Below are 17,995 nucleotides of genomic sequence, written 5' to 3'. Positions count from 1 at the left end.
TACCGCCTGATCCCACGCGCGGACCGCGAGTGAAGCTGGCCAAGTCGAAGCACTGCCCACTGTATCTCTTCTATGATCCCAGAAAGATTTTCTTCGACTTGTTCGTTTTTTGAACATTTATTTTATCTAATGACATACAAAACATAATTAATTGCATCCACATATCCTTATGCGCAACTTTTATTCACTAGACTAAAACCGTGAGACTGAAGGTTAATTACTCTCACGTATCTCTTAAAGTGACAGGCACTCAATTACACCTACACATCACCAATGTGCACTCAATTAGACCTACACACCACATTAAAGATATGCCTAAGTGTAATAGAGATCAATATAAAGTATTCAAATTGATAATTATATATGTACTAGTAATTATGCAGAATATATGAAATATGACATAGGCCATCATTTTCCATGTGTGTTTGTGTGGAGAGAGTCAAGCAGAATCTGGGATGGTCACTGGTTTGAATGATCACACTACAGTATATTCAATATTACCGATGACGTCAAGGTGGTGGGGCCCCCAAATCAAATACATTTTTTTAAAAGTATCGAAGAAGTATCGAAATCGTAATTCTTGACTTGGTATCAGCATCGAAACATTAATTTTGGTATTGTGACAACACTACAAGATACAGCTTAAATCAAAGGAGTTGCAGCTTAATTTATTGGCCAACAATTCACTAACTTTACCTCAGTCGCTAGCCCATCTAACTTAGTTTTGCATATGCGTGTTACACATACCGAGTAACAAAAAGGGAGCCACACCACTTTTATGACACTATGCCATTCTGTTGACTCAGAAACATTTTCAGCACATTTGAAAAAAAACACAATAATCCCGATAACATGATAATTTTGGTCACTATAATCGTCATGTTAAATTTCCATACCATTACATCTCTACTGGGGGAAAAGTTACTAAAGCCTTCATCAAGTTGTGACATTTTACTTTCCCTTTGAGCTGATCATAGGCTACTCATCTGAATGTTTTGTTGTGTAATGGCAATTTAGATTGAAGTCTTGCAAATCAAATAGGTTGCGGCTCCACCGTTTCTTTGTCATTTGAATGTAGCTATCAAATAGTGTAAAACAAGAAAAAGTCTTTATAGACAGATTGATAATATCCAGAGGAATTTCTGATGGACATCCTACACAATGTAATATGATTTAAGACTTACACAGTTTATAATCCCTAGTACAGATGTATCTGAAATATCAACTACAAAAATCCATCTTGCCAGTATATTGATCAGGTTTTAGTTCCCAACAACAGTCTTCATTCCCAATAAATCGATACTTTCATCTTCTATCAATATGGAAAACAATAAATCTTCCAGTGAGAGCACCATGAAGCATAAAGTACAGCGATTCACAAAAAACAGCCAATAAACCAAATAACATCATGGAAAACTGAATGAAATGACAAATAACTTTACCTGCTGGATTGGACATGGGTATTAGATAGAGTTGTTTGTGAGGTCAACGGAAACACTTCTTGACGCAAGAGGGATGTCTCTACTGTACAATCATGTCCAGCCAAACCATTAGTGAATGTGCCAGGCTAGAGATGAAAAGTAGAATACACAAGTGACACATTAGAGTAGTAATACACCATTTTTGAGAAACACTTCAGAAAGCACAAGAGGACAATATCAACAATTAGGGGCTAGACATTTTCTTAGATTTAAGCCATTTTTAAAACAGTAGTTGCAAACTCAAATATACTTTTACAAAATATAGCCAAAAGTGGTGAGGAACGACCCAAACATCTTTGGTTCTGCGACCCATGACATTTCGTCATACACTCACATCTGATATCTGCACCAAATTCACTTACACCTGTTTTGTGTGTCAAATTCCATATGTTTTTGTAATAAGCGAGATTTTAAATCTACTTATTTAACACAAGGTACATGGCCAAGAGGTAGGTATATAGGTATATAGGCATGCCTATCCAGGTAAGGGCTTTCTGCTTGAAATGTCCGTGGGGCGATTAAAAGTTGTTTAAAAGGAACTGTGAGTGTGGTTCTTTTTCTTCATTCAGCACCCAGTGTATAAAGACTAAGGAGGTGTTGAGCACGTTTTTCCATTGTTTTACGAGTTACTGTTTGTAAACACTGCTCCATCGAACATGATGATGTACGATGATGTCGAGAAGCTTACTGAAGCAAGAGCAACCACATTCACCTATACAGAGTGTGAGTCCAGAGGGATACTGTTTCCTTGAGTAACTCTGCAAGAGGGAAACAAGGTCTCGCTTCATGGCACCACAGTGTTATCCCAATACTGGCGCAACAGTAGGATTCCATGGGGCCTACGAATCAACAAAGAACCCACACTAGGACGAGACAACATAGAGTTCTGCAATAAGTGGTGCGCCATTCTGAATAAGTGTTCACTAGATTTAATGCTGTTGGTGATTGAAAATGAGAAGCTGGCCAAACTACGCACAGAACTGGACGGTCTACACAACGATATGACCGAAAAATTGACACCAGAAAAACTCAAGAAAATTATGGACTGATAAAAAGATTGAGATCTACAAACGTGACTTAGAACACCACAAGATGACTAAATATCGTTGGAACGCGCTGGACTATCGTGATGGCCGCGTTTACCCTTGGCTGTTGGGCAGAAGGGTGAGACTACCCAGGTATCAGAGAAGAACACCTGCTCTCGGAGTCACCAGTGCGTCATCTAGCCCTCAGCACTGATATGGAATCGACCAGCGGGCTTTTTTTACACTCAGCCAAAAAGCCCACACCGCAACCGCTTCCACCCTTGGCATCGGGACAGGGAAGAGGAGGAAAACAAGGCGGGGGAAAAGGACGAAGGTTAGCATCTCCAGCTGGGAGTTAACTGAAGAACAACACAAACTACTGTCACGAGGTCTGTCCTTTGTTCTAACGTGGAAGTGTTTTTAAGACCTTTTTAAGAAAATTATATAAAAACAATACCACCATTTCACAGCCTATCACACAGACCTACCGGCAAAGAAAAACAAAAACTTCTAATTTGTTCATTTATTTCTCAAAATGTGAAAATGTGGACTGTGTATAGCATTATGGAAGAATGATGAAACATTGCAGCATAGTAGTGAGGAGTGAGGAAAAGGACGAAGGTTAGCATCTCCAGATGGGAGTTAACTGAAGAACAACACAAACTACTGTCACAAGGTCTGTCCTTTGTTCCAAAAGAGCTGACTCTTTCACTACAAAAGTTGAGTTGTTTAAGTTTTTCAGAACGATAAGATTAAAGGCTTTCTATTTGAAGGATACAATCAAAAGTGGTGTAGAGTCTGTGAATAGCGATGGTCAGTTACATGCATTAGGTTCTTCCATTAGGGATGGGCAATGATCAGTGAATAGTCGAATAGTCGGAATTGCGTCGGAATACCAAATAATGAATGTGACTATCATTATCTCCACTACTACAGAAACTCAAGAAAAAAATAAAAGAAACAAGCACTAGAAAGGCAGACATGTTCCTGTACACATTAGATTCAACCAGAATGTCGCTAGAGTGTCGCTAAAGCACCAAAACCTCCGCGATACATATTTATTGTATCATATAATAACAGAACAGAAGAAGAGCGTACTCTCTGTCTTGCAACCGTTAACTGCGGCGTGGTGTGAACGATGCAGACTCAGCCGATTCCGTATGGAACTCAAGTTCAGTGTAAACTATGTCAAGGGAAGCTGGCATACCACAGATCGACCACAACCATGCACAACTACCTACCCTTATTTCGCAACAACTGGCTATAAACAACGGCTTCAAACTACAGCAAATAAACCATGTAATTTCATTAGGCAATCGTCTGGTTTCACATTTCCTCCATAGCACAGTTGCAACCGAGGCGTTGAAACAAAAGCAGCAACAACAAACTTGCCCGAGCACAAGTTAGTGCAGTTCTGTCGGACAAGGTGGAACTCTATTCATGATATGTTCGAGCGCTTGTTGGAGCAGAGATGGGCCGTTTCTGCTGTTTTATCTGACAGGACAGTCACTAAACTATCCGATGCACGTACCCTTGAACAGCCTGACGATAACTGGACAGTAATGGAAGAGCTCTTACCTGTGCTGCACTCTAAGATGCAGATTCCACTCTACAACAACAGTTCCAGCACACTGACTGGAATATGTTTGCTGCTGATGCCACCATGGACTACCATACAAACACCAACTCTGTCCTGGATTATATCAACAAGTGTGTAAAGGGACTGACTAAACATACAACAGTGAAACTATTCCCTCAAGGCCAGGGATGCAGCCTTCAGGTTGGGAGACCAGGAGGCCTACAGCTCAGCCAGATCCAACCTGAGGAAAAGGATATCCAGGGCCAAACACACCTACAAGAAAAGGATTGAAGAGCACTTCAACTCCTCTGACCACCGGGGTATGTGGCAAGGTCTACATACAATCACCAACAAATCCCCTTGCAACTCTTCCCTACCCTCCTCTACTTCCCTCCCAGTTGAGCTGAACCACTTCTATGCTTCATTTGACCGAGAAAACAAGGAGGCAGCCTTTAAGTCAGCTGTTTCACAGGACGAGGACATACTTCAATTTTCCACCTCAGAGGTCTGCAACATCCTGGGCAGAGTGAATGCTCAGAAAGCTGCTGGCCCTGAAGGAGTTCCCGGACGTGTGTTGCGAGCCTGCTCAGAGCAGTTGGCTGGTGTCTTCACCAACAACATGTCTCTGGCCCACTCAACAGCCCCCCACAGTTTTAAATCTGCCACTATTGTTCCAGTGCCTAAACAGTCCACAGCCAAAGAGTTGAACAACTTAAGTATAAGTATATAACTCTTTTTAAAAAAAAAAAATGACACCAGGTCATGACATGTTAGAAATAAGGTAATGCAAATAAACAATTAAGCATAGCCTACACTGCAGAGCCTCTTCAACTTTATTAACTTATGGTGAATAAATGTTACACTACTGTACACAACCCCATGCTTTTATGACGTTAGGATGCTAGCATGTTAGCGTTTTGCTTTTGGTCATTTTATTAACATACCCATTTTGACTGATGTTGTGCAGACACCGGTTATCTTCAAAACCGAGTTAATAAGTATTTCTCTGCTCTCTGACCTGATGTCTCTGCTGGAATGATTGAATGACAACACGTCACAAATGCTGCGAGGTAAAAGTGTTCTAAATCCTTGCAACTGCAATTTGACATGATGAATCCTTTGAAATGGCTTGCAACAGCTGGCAACAACATGCAACGTTTATTTCAAACTGCTGCAATGATTTTGTTTTGTTGTGAATCTTGTGAATTGGCCTTAAGGACCCATCTTGATCCTTGTTTATGAAGTGAACACTCACAGCAGGTGTTGGGATGATCCATCGTGGAGAGATCAGAGGCTTAGGCTGCACCTGTTAAAAAACAATCAAACCAAAAAAAAAAATTGAAAATTAAAGCCGGCTCTAATATTTGTGGCGCTGTTTTTTTATATAGTGTACTACAGGTGCAATTATTCATTGTACTTTTCTTACTGTGTTTTACTTTGCTTGATCAATTTTTGGTTATGGTTAGCAAATAAATAAATAAATAAATAAATAAATAAATAAATAAATAAATCAACAGTAGATAAAAATCAACAGTGAACAGTTTTAAAATGTTGGTAACACTACATTAAGGAAAATAGCAATAATGTCAATGTAATACCAATGATCAATAGCCTAATGAAAATATAAAAAATACCATAATATACAAACCATAACTTTTATTTTTGTCAATTAAGTTTTTGGAACAGGGTTCCTACAGGTTTATCCAAGTCAAATTCAAGTGTTTTTAAGACCTTTTTAAGAAAATTATATAAAATCAAATACCACCATTTCACAGCCTATTTCACAGACCTACCGGCAAAGAAAAACAAAAACTTCTAATTTGTTCATTTATTTCTCAAAATGTGAAAATGTGGACTGTGTATAGCATTATGGAAGAATGATGAAACATTGCAGCATAGTAATGAAACGTAACGATTTTCTAGGCTGATTTGACGTGGAACTGTACTCTCATTCAGGTGTAATAATCCAGCCAATTTGTCTACTGCAGCTCAACCTTGTTGCTGGAAGTTAGTCTACAGGGACTATTTTCAAGTGCTGCATGCTAGCTGCATTGTGCTGCTGTGCCCATGGTGTTCCTTGATTATTACGCTGGAATGAGAGTATATTTAGGCCATACATGGGCAACATACGGCCCGCGGGCCACATCCGGCCCGTGGGCTTTCCCTGACGTAAGGTCTGTGAAAGAACAATAGTCAAGAGCCTAGCATAGAGATAATGCACGCAAATCAATATCGTTGCTTTTATTTTGAAAGCGACTGCTATTTGTACGCTCATACATTTGTGCGTGGATGCATTCGATGTAAACACCCTCACTGATGTGCTGGTGAATAGAATTTATGCTTCTGCGTCGACACAATGCAGTTGCCTTTAAGTCGGCGTAAACCTTTCAAAGTTTTGTGTCTCTTATGTCTGCGTCGCTCACCACCGCAAAGGTTGTCAGAACGAACTCCTGCTGTTTGTTGGAGATACGAAGTGTTAATTTCAAAACGTTACTGGCAGATAGACAGTTTACATTCGGATAACCCCCGTCACTGTAACCAAAATATGTCTGAGTTTATTTGCAAAGCTTATGTTAGCGAACTAGTATGATGTTACTACCCACAGGTTGCTTGAAGCAGCCGGCTCAACACACAGGGCGAGTTGACCAATCACAGTTTTGTGCATAAAGTTAAAGCAAACTTAGCCTACATTTTTAAAATAGTTTTCTTTGTGCATGTTGATTAACTCAGCCTACTATGGTCTGCTTCATATTTTCATATCTAATTCTGCATAGAGTTAATTTAATAATGGTAATGATTTAATGATGAAATATTGCTGAGTGTTGATGAAATGGTGGCACAGGCCTATGGTTGTACTGATTCCTTCACATTTTCATGGCCTAGCCTAATTATATAGATATTGTAGTACTTTTTTATATCAGCCTTTGAAAACTGAAAAAAAAAATGTCAATGTCAAAAAATCACATGTCACATTTTCCTCTGTTCTTACGAGTAGTAAACAAAACCATATGAGTTACTTAATGTTATACAAGAACAGAATAGTATTGGACAGAATTGAGTTTAGACTTCGAGTTCGGTATTTTGGGTCCGGCCCTCCTCAACAGTCCCAGTTTGTCATGTGGCCCCTTGGGGAAATTAGTTGCCCACCCCTGATTTAGGCTATGTTATTTAAGCAAAATAATAGTGGTTGACAAACTTTTGAGGAGAATGCGATACGGAGACTTTTTCAAGTCTTTTTAAGGTACTATTTCCAAATTCATAAATTGAATGACCAGGGTGTGCTTGGCGCAAACAAATAAATGCCAATCTCCAAATTGAAGTCGGCAGGGGGAAAACAAGGTAGATAAAATTCTGGTAGGCCTCTTATATGCACTAAATCAATACAGTGGGTATCAGTTAAGTTTGGACGGTTTCCTGCATGAATCGCGCACACCATATTCTCGGCAGAAATGGCACAAACTGCAGTTGACGCAAACAACCACAAGGTGGCACTTGGGAGTTCTGCCACTACTATTTTTGATGCGACTTGATGCAGTTTCCAAGTCAGGCCAAGTCAGTAGAACAATCAGAGACAGTTGAGCCATTACCAAACTTAAATGATAATACAATAGCGTGAGTTTATATATCTTATAGCCTACCCTATTTGTCACGGTTACTTATAGATTTGATAGTGTAACGATAGCGCATGAGACACTTGGAGATTTTCCAGGGGGGGCACTGGACCTTAAATTGATCACGGCAGTTTAAGCTTACACTTGACAAAACATTCTAATATGAAAATGTAGATGCAATCGTTGCAAAATGGTGCAGCTCCTTTAAGAGAGCCCCATGTGCAGGGATGGAGAGAGAGAAAGCGAGAGGGGATATGTGTGTTAGAACTGAGATGCGTGTGGAAAAAGTAGACGTGCTGTTGAGACGAGTCATATTCAAAATAATGCAAAAATAAATCCGCAGATAAAACCAATATCCTCGTTCATTGCATGCCTGCTTGCCGACATTAAAACGAAAAAGATATCAAGCACAAACAGCTGGACAAATGATTTAGCTAATTGATTATAGCCTGTACACCAGCAATTGTTGAACATTTACCTGTACAAGGACATTGACAGTGTTACTCCTCTCAAGTCGAAATCACGAAACCAAGTCGTTCTTTACTATTTACTGGCATTTATTCACATGTGCAAAGGCGTGCCGTGAGAACTAGACATACAGAAACAGAAATACATGAAAACATAAATTACATTCTCATAGAGACCACATACATAGCGTAAATAACCTTACGATAACACGGACAAACACAACCTTGTCAAGCTAGCATTAACATCTATTAACACAAAAATACCAGCAAGAAAGCAACTGTACCTCATTGGCCGCTTTTACTTGAGAGAAATAAACCAACGGGTCTTCACATCTTCATTAAACACAAATAGTAATGTCCATGTACTGTATGAAATAAACCAACTTTCTTGCATACTGTAGACGCTCTCAAACTGCGTGGTCCAAACGGTACCAATCCCTTCAAAAACAAAAGCCCTGACACCGTCTCTAGCTTCAGAACTTTGGTTCCGGCATGAGTCAGGACGCACTCTTGGCTTAGACTTAAAACTCCAATGAAATAAACACACAAATAATATGGTTATATCTAAACATTAAATTGTTCTTACTTCTTAACTATTTATTGATGTATGTATTCATGAACTAATTTATTTGTATTTATATTTCTTAGCCTATTTATTTATTCAGCTGCCCTCTACTGCAGCTACACTCCCACCAAATCACTTGTGATTTCAATTGCATACTAGAATGAATGTTAAGACTCTGCAAGAAAACAGTATAGGTGGGCTGCATCACTCGGCTTCGAGTAAGGTGACTGTTTTATGGATGGGCCTCTCCAGGTAGACTGGCTTAGTGCTTGTTCGCTTGCCCTTTGCATCCAACTTTGAATCCCCAATCAACAGCTTCACTTTCCTCACGCAGCCATCTGCACCAGGATACACTTCTGTCACTCTTGCTAACTTCCACTGGTTGCGTGGTGCAGTGTCATCCTTTAATATAACTATGTCATCCACCTTAGCATTTCTGCGTGTCTTATGCCATTTCTGCCTGTGTTGCAAATTCAACAGATATTCCTTCTTCCATCTTGACCAGAATACATTTACTAGATATTGTACTCTACGCCATCTCTTACGTAAATAAAGGTCTTCCTGTACAAACTGACCAGGTGGTGGTAAAATGACTGAAGACTTCATAGTCAAAATATGATTTGGCGTGAGGGGCTGTGGTCCTGATGGGTCATTTAGATGCTCAGTAGTTAAAGGCCTGCTATTTACGCACGGCAACAACGGCTGCTGACAGCTCGAGTCTTGGCACAGTTGTAACTTTAGTGGGGGCCACTCTGGCCTTACCCATCACTAAAGAACAGTGAATTTGTCCTGCTATACTAATTGCCCTCAGGTAAGTACATTCTCCATACCCTATGATGCTTGCGTCAGAGAAGTAATGGAGCTCATACCTTTTGACTTCCTTGAACTCTGCTGGAAGATAACATCGCTGAATCTTGACATCTGCTAGGTTCTTCAAGTCAAAGAGCCAGGACTCCCATTGTGGTCTTAGATCATCTGGTAAAGGATCATCCCATCCAACCTTGTCACGGCACATCTGCTGTAGGATTTGCTTCCCAACCAGAATAAAGGGTGCAACAAAGCCTAATGGGTCAAAGATGGATGCTACTGTCGACAAGACTCCTCTCCTTGAAAGTGGCCTTTCATTCACCACTACTCTGAAGCTGAAGTGATCCGACGTGACCAACACCTAGGGCTCTCTCAATCTGTGGTTCTCCCAAAGCTAAGTCTGGATTTCTTGAAGCGTCAGCACACTCTTCTTTTGGAATGGACGCAAGCACTTCTTGGCAGTTGGAAATGAACTTGTGGATGCGTAGCTTTCCAGAGTTACAGAGCTGTCTAGCTTCACTGACTAACTGTATGGCTTCTTCATTCGTTGAGACACTTATCAGGCCATCATCCACATAAAAATTCCTTTCAATGAAGCGGATAGATGTTTCACTGAATCGACCTTGTCCTTGTGCAGCAATGTGCTTGAGGCCATAGTTTGCACAGCCAGGTGACGAGGCTGCACCGAATAGGTGCACTTTCATCCGGTAAACTGATGGCTCTGACTTAACGTCTCCGTTGTCCCACCACAGGAATCTTAAGTAGTCTTGATCATCTGTTCTTACACGGAATTGGTGAAACATGCGCTCAATATCGCACATCACAGCTACAGGACCCTTACGAAAGCGACAGAGTACACCTACTAAGGTATTCGTTAACTCTGGTCCTGTGAGTAGATGGTCGTTTAATGATACACCTTTGAACCTTGCTGAACAATCAAACACCACCGCGGATCTTCCCTGGTTTCTGAGGGTGATAGACCCGTGGTGAGGAATGTACCAGCAAGGGCTCTGGTGGACTTCATGTTCTGGAACCTTCGGCATCGCCACAGGCTATGGTGTCACTCATGAATGCAGCATAGTCCTTGTGGTATTGCTTATCCTTCTCAAATCTTCTTTTCAGACAATTGAGTCGGTGATCTGCACACTTCCTGTTGTTTGGCAGACATGGCTTGTTTTCTTTAAATGGCAGGGGCATTTCACAGCGTCCATCTGCCTGTATCTTTATACCCTCCTCCATTATTGAGATGAAGTGAAGGTCTTCCTGAGAGAAGTGAGCATCTTCCACATTCCTTTTACTAAAATCTGACTCAAAGCGCCTTCCAGCACATCTGTAGGGAGCGATGAGTTCCTTGACTTGTGTTCTGCATATGTACTGAACTTGACTTGTTAGGTTAACAGGTGACTGTAGACAAGGTGCAACCTGTCTCACAACAATTCTATGGCTGCTTCCAATGGCATCACCATAATCAACACAGGGATTGACGCTTAACCGACAATGCTCCAACCAAGGTCAGTTCTTACTGCAAATGGCTCGTCATCCTTGCCTGATACAATTTCTCTGGGCAACAGGGCTTGAGAACAGTTGTACCCTATTAGCAAACCGATGTCACAGTCAATTAAAGGAGCAATTTCTTCAGCAAGGTGCTCTAGGTGAGACCATGCTCTTGCTGTTTTAGATGTAGGAATGTGACTTAGACTAGCAGGAATAAACTCTTGGGAATAGGTCACACTAGTTTGTGACTTGGAATAACAGTTTGTTTAGATGAAAGGGTGGAAAGCTTTAATTGTACAGGCTCTCTTTGTGTATCAAGAGTCTCTGCCTTTTCTTGAAGGATAAAGGTGCTATCGCTCTGACTGTCCAGAAGAGCATATACAAGAACTTCAGTCTCTGGGTTACTTGTTGTTGACAGCCACACTGGCACTATTGTGGATGCATATGTGCTATTCCTGTTTTGTGTTACTTGATTAGACGTAGCTATGTTTGACATTTCACTACTGTCTTTAGACTCTGTCCATTCCTTTGACCTTTCTTTCTCCTTTAGGTGTTTTGCACTCTCTCTTTGTCCATCAACTTTATTCCCTTTCTTTGGATCCGCCTTGGTGCGGTTTTCGTGTAAACATGTGGGATGTTTCCCTTTGCACACGTTACAAACACTTCTCCTTTCACAGTTCTTTGAGTGATGTCCTGGCTTCAAACATCCAAAACACAATTTCTTTGTTTGCACATACTTAATTTGTTCGGTGACGGACTTCTCCATGAACTTTCGGCATGTGTGAATAACATGATTTGACTTCTCACAAAATACACACACTTTAACATCAACCTTTTGTACTTTAGTGTCTGCTTTCTCTTCAGATCCACTTGCCAGCACCTTTGCACCAACACTTCGAAACTTGGATGGCTTCACCTTTTCACCTTCACCAGACTTAAGAGCATGAAGAGAGGTTATGGGATTACAAGCTATCTTGGCTTCTCTAGTTATAAACTCAACAAACTGGTTGAAGCTTGGAAAGGCTCTAGTAGCTTCTTCAAGTTCAATGACCTTTCTGTTCCATCTGGCGGTTATCCAGTCAGGAAGCTTGCTAAGCATTTTTTGGTTTTCACTGAAGTCATTCAGGACTTCGAGACTCCTAATATGAGACATTGCTGCTTGACAGCCTCGAAGGAAGTCTGGAGAATTCTCTTAGTTCAACACTGTCTTTGGGTCCTATCTTTGGCCATGAATTTAGTTTATCCCGGAAAGCTTTAGCGATCACGAAGGGACTGCCATATCTTTCTTCCAATATTTCCCATGCTGACTCATAAGCTTTGTCAGTGCCCAAGAGGAAATAACTTTCAATGGCTTTCTTTGCCGGTCCTGTGACATATTTGCAGAGGTAGTAAATTTTTTCATTTACAGGAATGTTCTTCCGGCCTATCAGTGTTTGAAACGACATCTTCCAGTCCTTGTATCTTATTGGGTCTCCATTAAATACAGGTGGCTCTGGCACTGGAAGGCGGCTTGCATTTATGGACTCTGCTATTGCCCGGCAAGTATTATTGTGCCATTGTCTTGATAAGTGGGCCTAGCAGGTTCATGGCTTGTGGTGTGTCTTATGGCAGGCTGTGAAGGCATATGATGCACTAGAAGAGCCTTTGGTTTGGGTGGATGCTGCAACAGTTCATGATTGTGGAGAAGCTCGGATATCTCTTCATCAGAGCCTGCGTCTTGTTCATAAACTTGTAGTATTGCCCTTGCGCATTCATCCTTTTTAGTTGTTTCCAAACGTTCTAACTGTCTTCGCTTCTCTTCTAGCAACTTTAGTCTTTCAGCATTTTCTGCCTCTTGTAGTGCTAAGCGTCTTCCTGTTCTCGGCTTCAAGCCTTTCAAGCTCTTGTTCTTCATGTTCCATTTCTTCCAAGATTTTCAAGGTGGCTTGGGTTCGCGGCTAACTCTGCTGCTGCTTGTTTTCTTGTGGAGGACAGGCTTGAACATCTTGATCCTTTACTTGAAGGGCCTTGGGATTTTATAGATGAAAACACAGAGCCAGTTTTAGTCCACGGTGCTTGCCTTGCATCAAAATCCTGATTAGTGTCGTCATCAAGGAGACTACATATCCGTTCCAGAATCTGCCTTGACACAGCATCATCACACGTGTCTACACGACGGGCGGATATCTCCATCAGGAAGGCTGTGTTGCCGTACATCTTCATATCTTTGTTTAACCTCAGTATCAGCAGAATCAATTTTAGTCTTGAGGTATTGTATAACATCGCTTGAGGATGGTTGTTTGAGTGTCTTCCTAGCCTCCTTAGCAAGAACCTTCCATTTCTCATATGTTTTACTAAAGTGATGTTGAAGCCTTTTCAATTTGTCATCATGGAGTCCTTGACCCTTTTCAGTAAGTTTTCTTGTTCTCTGACCTCTCTCTAATTCCTTTTCTGTGGCACCATTGGTCTCTGTATTTACTTCAATTTCCTTTGAATGGTCTTTTTCTAAAGGTTCATTGTCAACATGTTCAGTCTGTTGTTCTTCAGCTTCATTCAGGTCTTGATTTTTAGTCTCAGAGTCATCAACATCCATTTTAGTATGTGAATTGGCTTTAAACTCTAAGTTTAAGTAGCTAGCTTATAACTTAAAATTGACTTTTATTTTGAATATTTTTTAACTTAACTAATATAACTTGTTAGCCTATTGCACTTGTATAAAATGTAATCAATCAATATCAAATCAAACTGACTTAATTATCAGGTCATAAATGCCCTTTTTGGCAGAAGAGAGACTTATTTCACTCAAGGTGCTAAACAAGAGAGTGCCTTCTTCAAACTTAGAAATCACTTTGATAGCCCTAATACTGTGTGATGCACCTTTAAACTCAATCTACACTCCAAGAGTGGCTTAACAGCAAATAATAAAGATGAGAATTGTCAATAAGTTGACCTTATACATCCAGACATTAAACATGCATATGTAACCAGCAAATATGGCACTTTAAACCTTATTTACACTTTAAACTTATTTACACTTTAAAGATGCTGAGCAATAATTATTTGATGAAATGTGCATTCATTTAAACTAATGTGCAACCAGAACGATTAAACTTTGACACTTAAAGAGTCCTTAACGCAGTTGTTGAGGTTAGGCTACTCCACTTCACTTTTAACTTGTTTTAAACGTGCTTCTTGTTGACTTAACCACACAATGCTCTTAGGTTACCGGTACATCCACAGTCTTTTAGTGATGAGTAGGCTACGGCGAAACTTCGTGATGAGTAGGCTACGGCGTGAAACTTGCTTGTAGCTCTGTCGACGACGGGGAAGATCATCCTCCTACCTCGTGTCGAGCTGGCTGAGTTGTCACTGTTACTCCTCTCAAGTCGAAATCACGAAACCAAGTCGTTCTTTACTATTAACTGGCATTTATTCACATGTGCAAAGGCGTGCCGTGAGAACAGAAATACATGAAAACATAAATTAGATGCTCATAGAGACCACATACATAGCGTAAATAACCTTACGATTACACGGACAAACACAACCTTGTCAAGCTAGCATTAACATCTATTAACACAAAAATACCAGCAAGAAAGCAACTGTACCTCATTGGCCGCTTTTACTTGAGAGAAATAAACCAACGGGTCTTCACATCTTCATTAAACACAAATAGTAATGTCCATGTACTGTATGAAATAAACCAACTTTCTTGCATACTGTAGACGCTCTCAAACTGCATGGTCCAAACGGTACCAATCCCTTCAAAAACAAAAGCCCTGACACCGTCTCTAGCTTCAGAACTTTGGTTCCGGCATGAGTCAGGACGCACTCTTGGCTTAGACTTAAAACTCCAATGAAATAAACACACAAATAATATGGTTATATTTAAACATTAAATTGTTCTTACTTCTTAACTATTTATTGATGTATGTATTCATGAACTAATTTATTTGTATTTATATTTCTTAGCCTATTTATTTATTCAGCTGCCCTCTACTGCAGCTACAGACAGTAGCCCAGCCTAACAAGCATGTTGCAAAAGACATCGAAAGACGCAATTAATCAGAAATAAATAATGTAATCTGCAGCGCTTTATTTAACAAACTGCAAGCAACAGGAGGGTTGAGTCTAAACGACACTGAGTTTTAGACATTGAGTTTTTTGAAGTTTTAGAAATATTTTCGTATTTATGTTTTATACCCTATGTCACCTTCGTTCACATAGAGTTGATAGACTAATGGTAATGCAGGGGACTGCGACGATGGCAAGCAGGGTTAGATTCCTGATCGATGCATAGCCTAATGCACAAATTTTCCAGGGCGGATAAGCATAGTTGTAATGGGCATGAATAAAAAAAGGCAAAAAACGTCCTTTGCCGAACCCAAAATTTAAATAAGAATTTTATCTTAACGAAACAACTCTAAATATCAGAGTGGGATAGGTGGGGAAATTTCACTTAAATTGCAACCGCAACATGCCTGCTTGCCGACGTTCAAACGACAACGAAAAAGATATCAAAGCATCAAGCAAGCAACAAGAGGGTTGAGTCTGAATGACACTGAGTTTTAGACACTGAGGGCCAGATGTACTAACACGCTTGCGCCCACTTCAGGCGTATTTGTTTACGCACTTAAAATCATTGGCGTATGTACAAACAGGCGCAATGATGTAAAAGCGTGCCTGTCGTGAACATGGCTAATTGCCATGTTCAGCTAAGAGGGTAAGAGGGTTAAGGCTGCCAGTCTTATGACGTCATTTTCTATATTTTTGATATGTTGCTGAGTATAACATAAACAGCAAAGAAAAGTGATTGATAATGACTGACTGACTATTATTGTGTTACATGTTTCAAATGTAAAGCACTTTGAGCTGCATTCTGTGTATGAAAGGTGCTATACAAATAAAGCTTTATTATTATTTATTATTATATTATTAATTGCGTTTTTCGTGTCATGCATATGCATCCATGGGAGGATCCAGGGGAAAGTGGGAGTTTAGCGTAAAAAGATGGGAGGGGAAGCGTAAAGATCGCTTAATGATTCTGCGGTATGTACAAAGACTGCTCCTGAAAGCGCATGTCTATTCTGCGTCTAAATACTTCCGCCTTGTAAAAAAGCAGGTGTTAATCCAAATTGCAGTTCAATGCGTCAATAAGAGAACCTTTCAAAGACAACAGAATCGCTATTTAGAGCACCAGTTTTTTAAGTATTTGTACTATCAAAAGCAACCTTAACTTTCGTGGGCCTTTTGAATGTCTTACTTTCACTTTCACATCATTCACTTAAACTTTCCTACTTGCTAGATTTGACCAATTTTCCATAGCCTTTGAGTAAAACTACTGATCTTCATCATCTCCCTGCTTGTTGACATCTTATCATGTATGGTATAATTTCATGATCGCTTAGCGTTTAATTCTTTTTAATGTTGTCATCAGTTAACTTCATTCAACTGCGCTTGTATAGGCTCTGCCATTCAGTTGTGGACGTTCGTAAATTGCGTTTATGGGCGGAGAAAGGCGCAGTTTACACTAGTTTGATAAATACGACAGAAACTTGGGTCTGACAGCGTTCGCAATCTGCGGTTTGTCCATGACGCTGATAACCCTACGTTCGCAAATGTACGTACATCTGGCCCTGAGTTTTTGAAGTTTAGAAATATTTTCGTAATAAAATGGTCATTTAACCAATAAAGCCTGAAAACATGTAGGCTACATGAAACCCAGCAGAAGACTATTATATTGGCAAATCATTGAACACCATTCACACACTGTATTCTGCACAGTCTCTACACGTGGAGCGCTAATGTGTCTACTGTAAATCATTCAAATCATGTGTGAAAGTCATTAGGCTGGAAACGTTAATGTGTCTATTAAGCTCATTAGCCTAGGCCTACTTTTAATAGTCCTACTGTACAGCCTGAGAGGGACAACATAGCCTACTGTAGAGTAAACAATCAGTTTACTTAGTTACATTTGTTTAGTTAAATCCAGTTCTCTACCCTATCTCCATAATATGCTTATAGAAAGACGAAGTCGGGAAAGTGCTTCAGAGAAAACGTGTTTATTAAAATAATAAACATTCTACATTCTACTGTCTCATGGCCGCCGTCACCAGTATTGCCACGGCAATACTACTTTTTAAAGTAGGATCTAGTATTGCCTGGCGATACTAGTTTTCATACATGAGGTTACACTAAACAACGCCACAAACTGCTGCTGCGCTGCGCTTATCCTCTAAGTGTTTTTCCCGATGCATAGGCCTATTCTAGTCAGTGACTGACGCGAGAAGCGGGTTCTGTGTTGCGTTCATTTCAGTTACTGATGCGAGAGAAGCGGGGTCTGTGTTGTGTTGCTTTAATTTATTTTGATTTGGTGTGCCCTGCCACAGCATAGTCTGGCTAGTCTAATCCAAAAATGGAAAGAACAGGTCTTTGAATTGACACGCAAAATTAGACTGTTTGTTGTAGGCTAGCCTATAGGGCCTAGCCTAAGTTAAAAGTTGAATGGGTAGACTTGTTGTAACAGAGGTAGCCTAAATATTGTAGCAAATAGCCAATGACACAGCGGAGTACAGGGCCAGGATCGACCACTCCTTCACTGTTCTCTCGGATTGTGCTCGCATGCATTTTTCCGACACTTGGCTGCAAGCTCCTAGCCTGGTAAACCAGACCCTGGTTGCCATTTTGGGACACGGCCTGGAATCTTTCAGATTAAGGGTCTGGCCACGAGTAATGAAAATGGCCCAATTCGAGGGGCGGCACCAAGCATGCATTTGAAACTCTCACTGCACGCAGTTGGATAACGCTACGACCAATCACAAAAATTCATCAGTGTCAGTCATCAGTGTAGCTCGCCTTTGTCCCGCCTACACCGATTTGATTGGTCCCTCTCGCTCGAGAGATAGAAGAAATTTGGATCATTGCTCGTGGCCAGAGTATCTTGCGGGCACAATTCAAATTGTGCTCTCGTGAGAACTCTGGATTTCC

At 40.5% G+C, this 17,995-nt stretch overlaps 1 protein-coding gene across 2 annotated transcripts in view; it reads right to left on the bottom strand.

Moving 5' to 3' along the window:
* epb41l5 (erythrocyte membrane protein band 4.1 like 5) overlaps positions 1-17,995 on the bottom strand; it is a 276,656-nt gene that overhangs the window by 9,523 nt on the left and 249,138 nt on the right. For both annotated transcript variants that reach the window (XM_048239962.1, XM_048239965.1), the window contains 2 exons: positions 5,341-5,391; positions 1,443-1,567 (listed from right to left, as the gene is read on the bottom strand). In XM_048239962.1, coding sequence (XP_048095919.1) covers positions 1,443-1,567; positions 5,341-5,391 — 176 coding nt within the window. The remainder of the gene's footprint in view (positions 1-1,442; positions 1,568-5,340; positions 5,392-17,995) is intronic.

The sequence above is a fragment of the Alosa alosa genome, chromosome 3 (genome assembly GCF_017589495.1).
Source record: "Alosa alosa isolate M-15738 ecotype Scorff River chromosome 3, AALO_Geno_1.1, whole genome shotgun sequence".
Taxonomy (NCBI): domain Eukaryota; kingdom Metazoa; phylum Chordata; class Actinopteri; order Clupeiformes; family Clupeidae; genus Alosa; species Alosa alosa.
The sequence above is the reverse complement of the archived record's forward strand: the minus strand, read 5'-3'. Positions and strand labels throughout refer to the sequence as shown.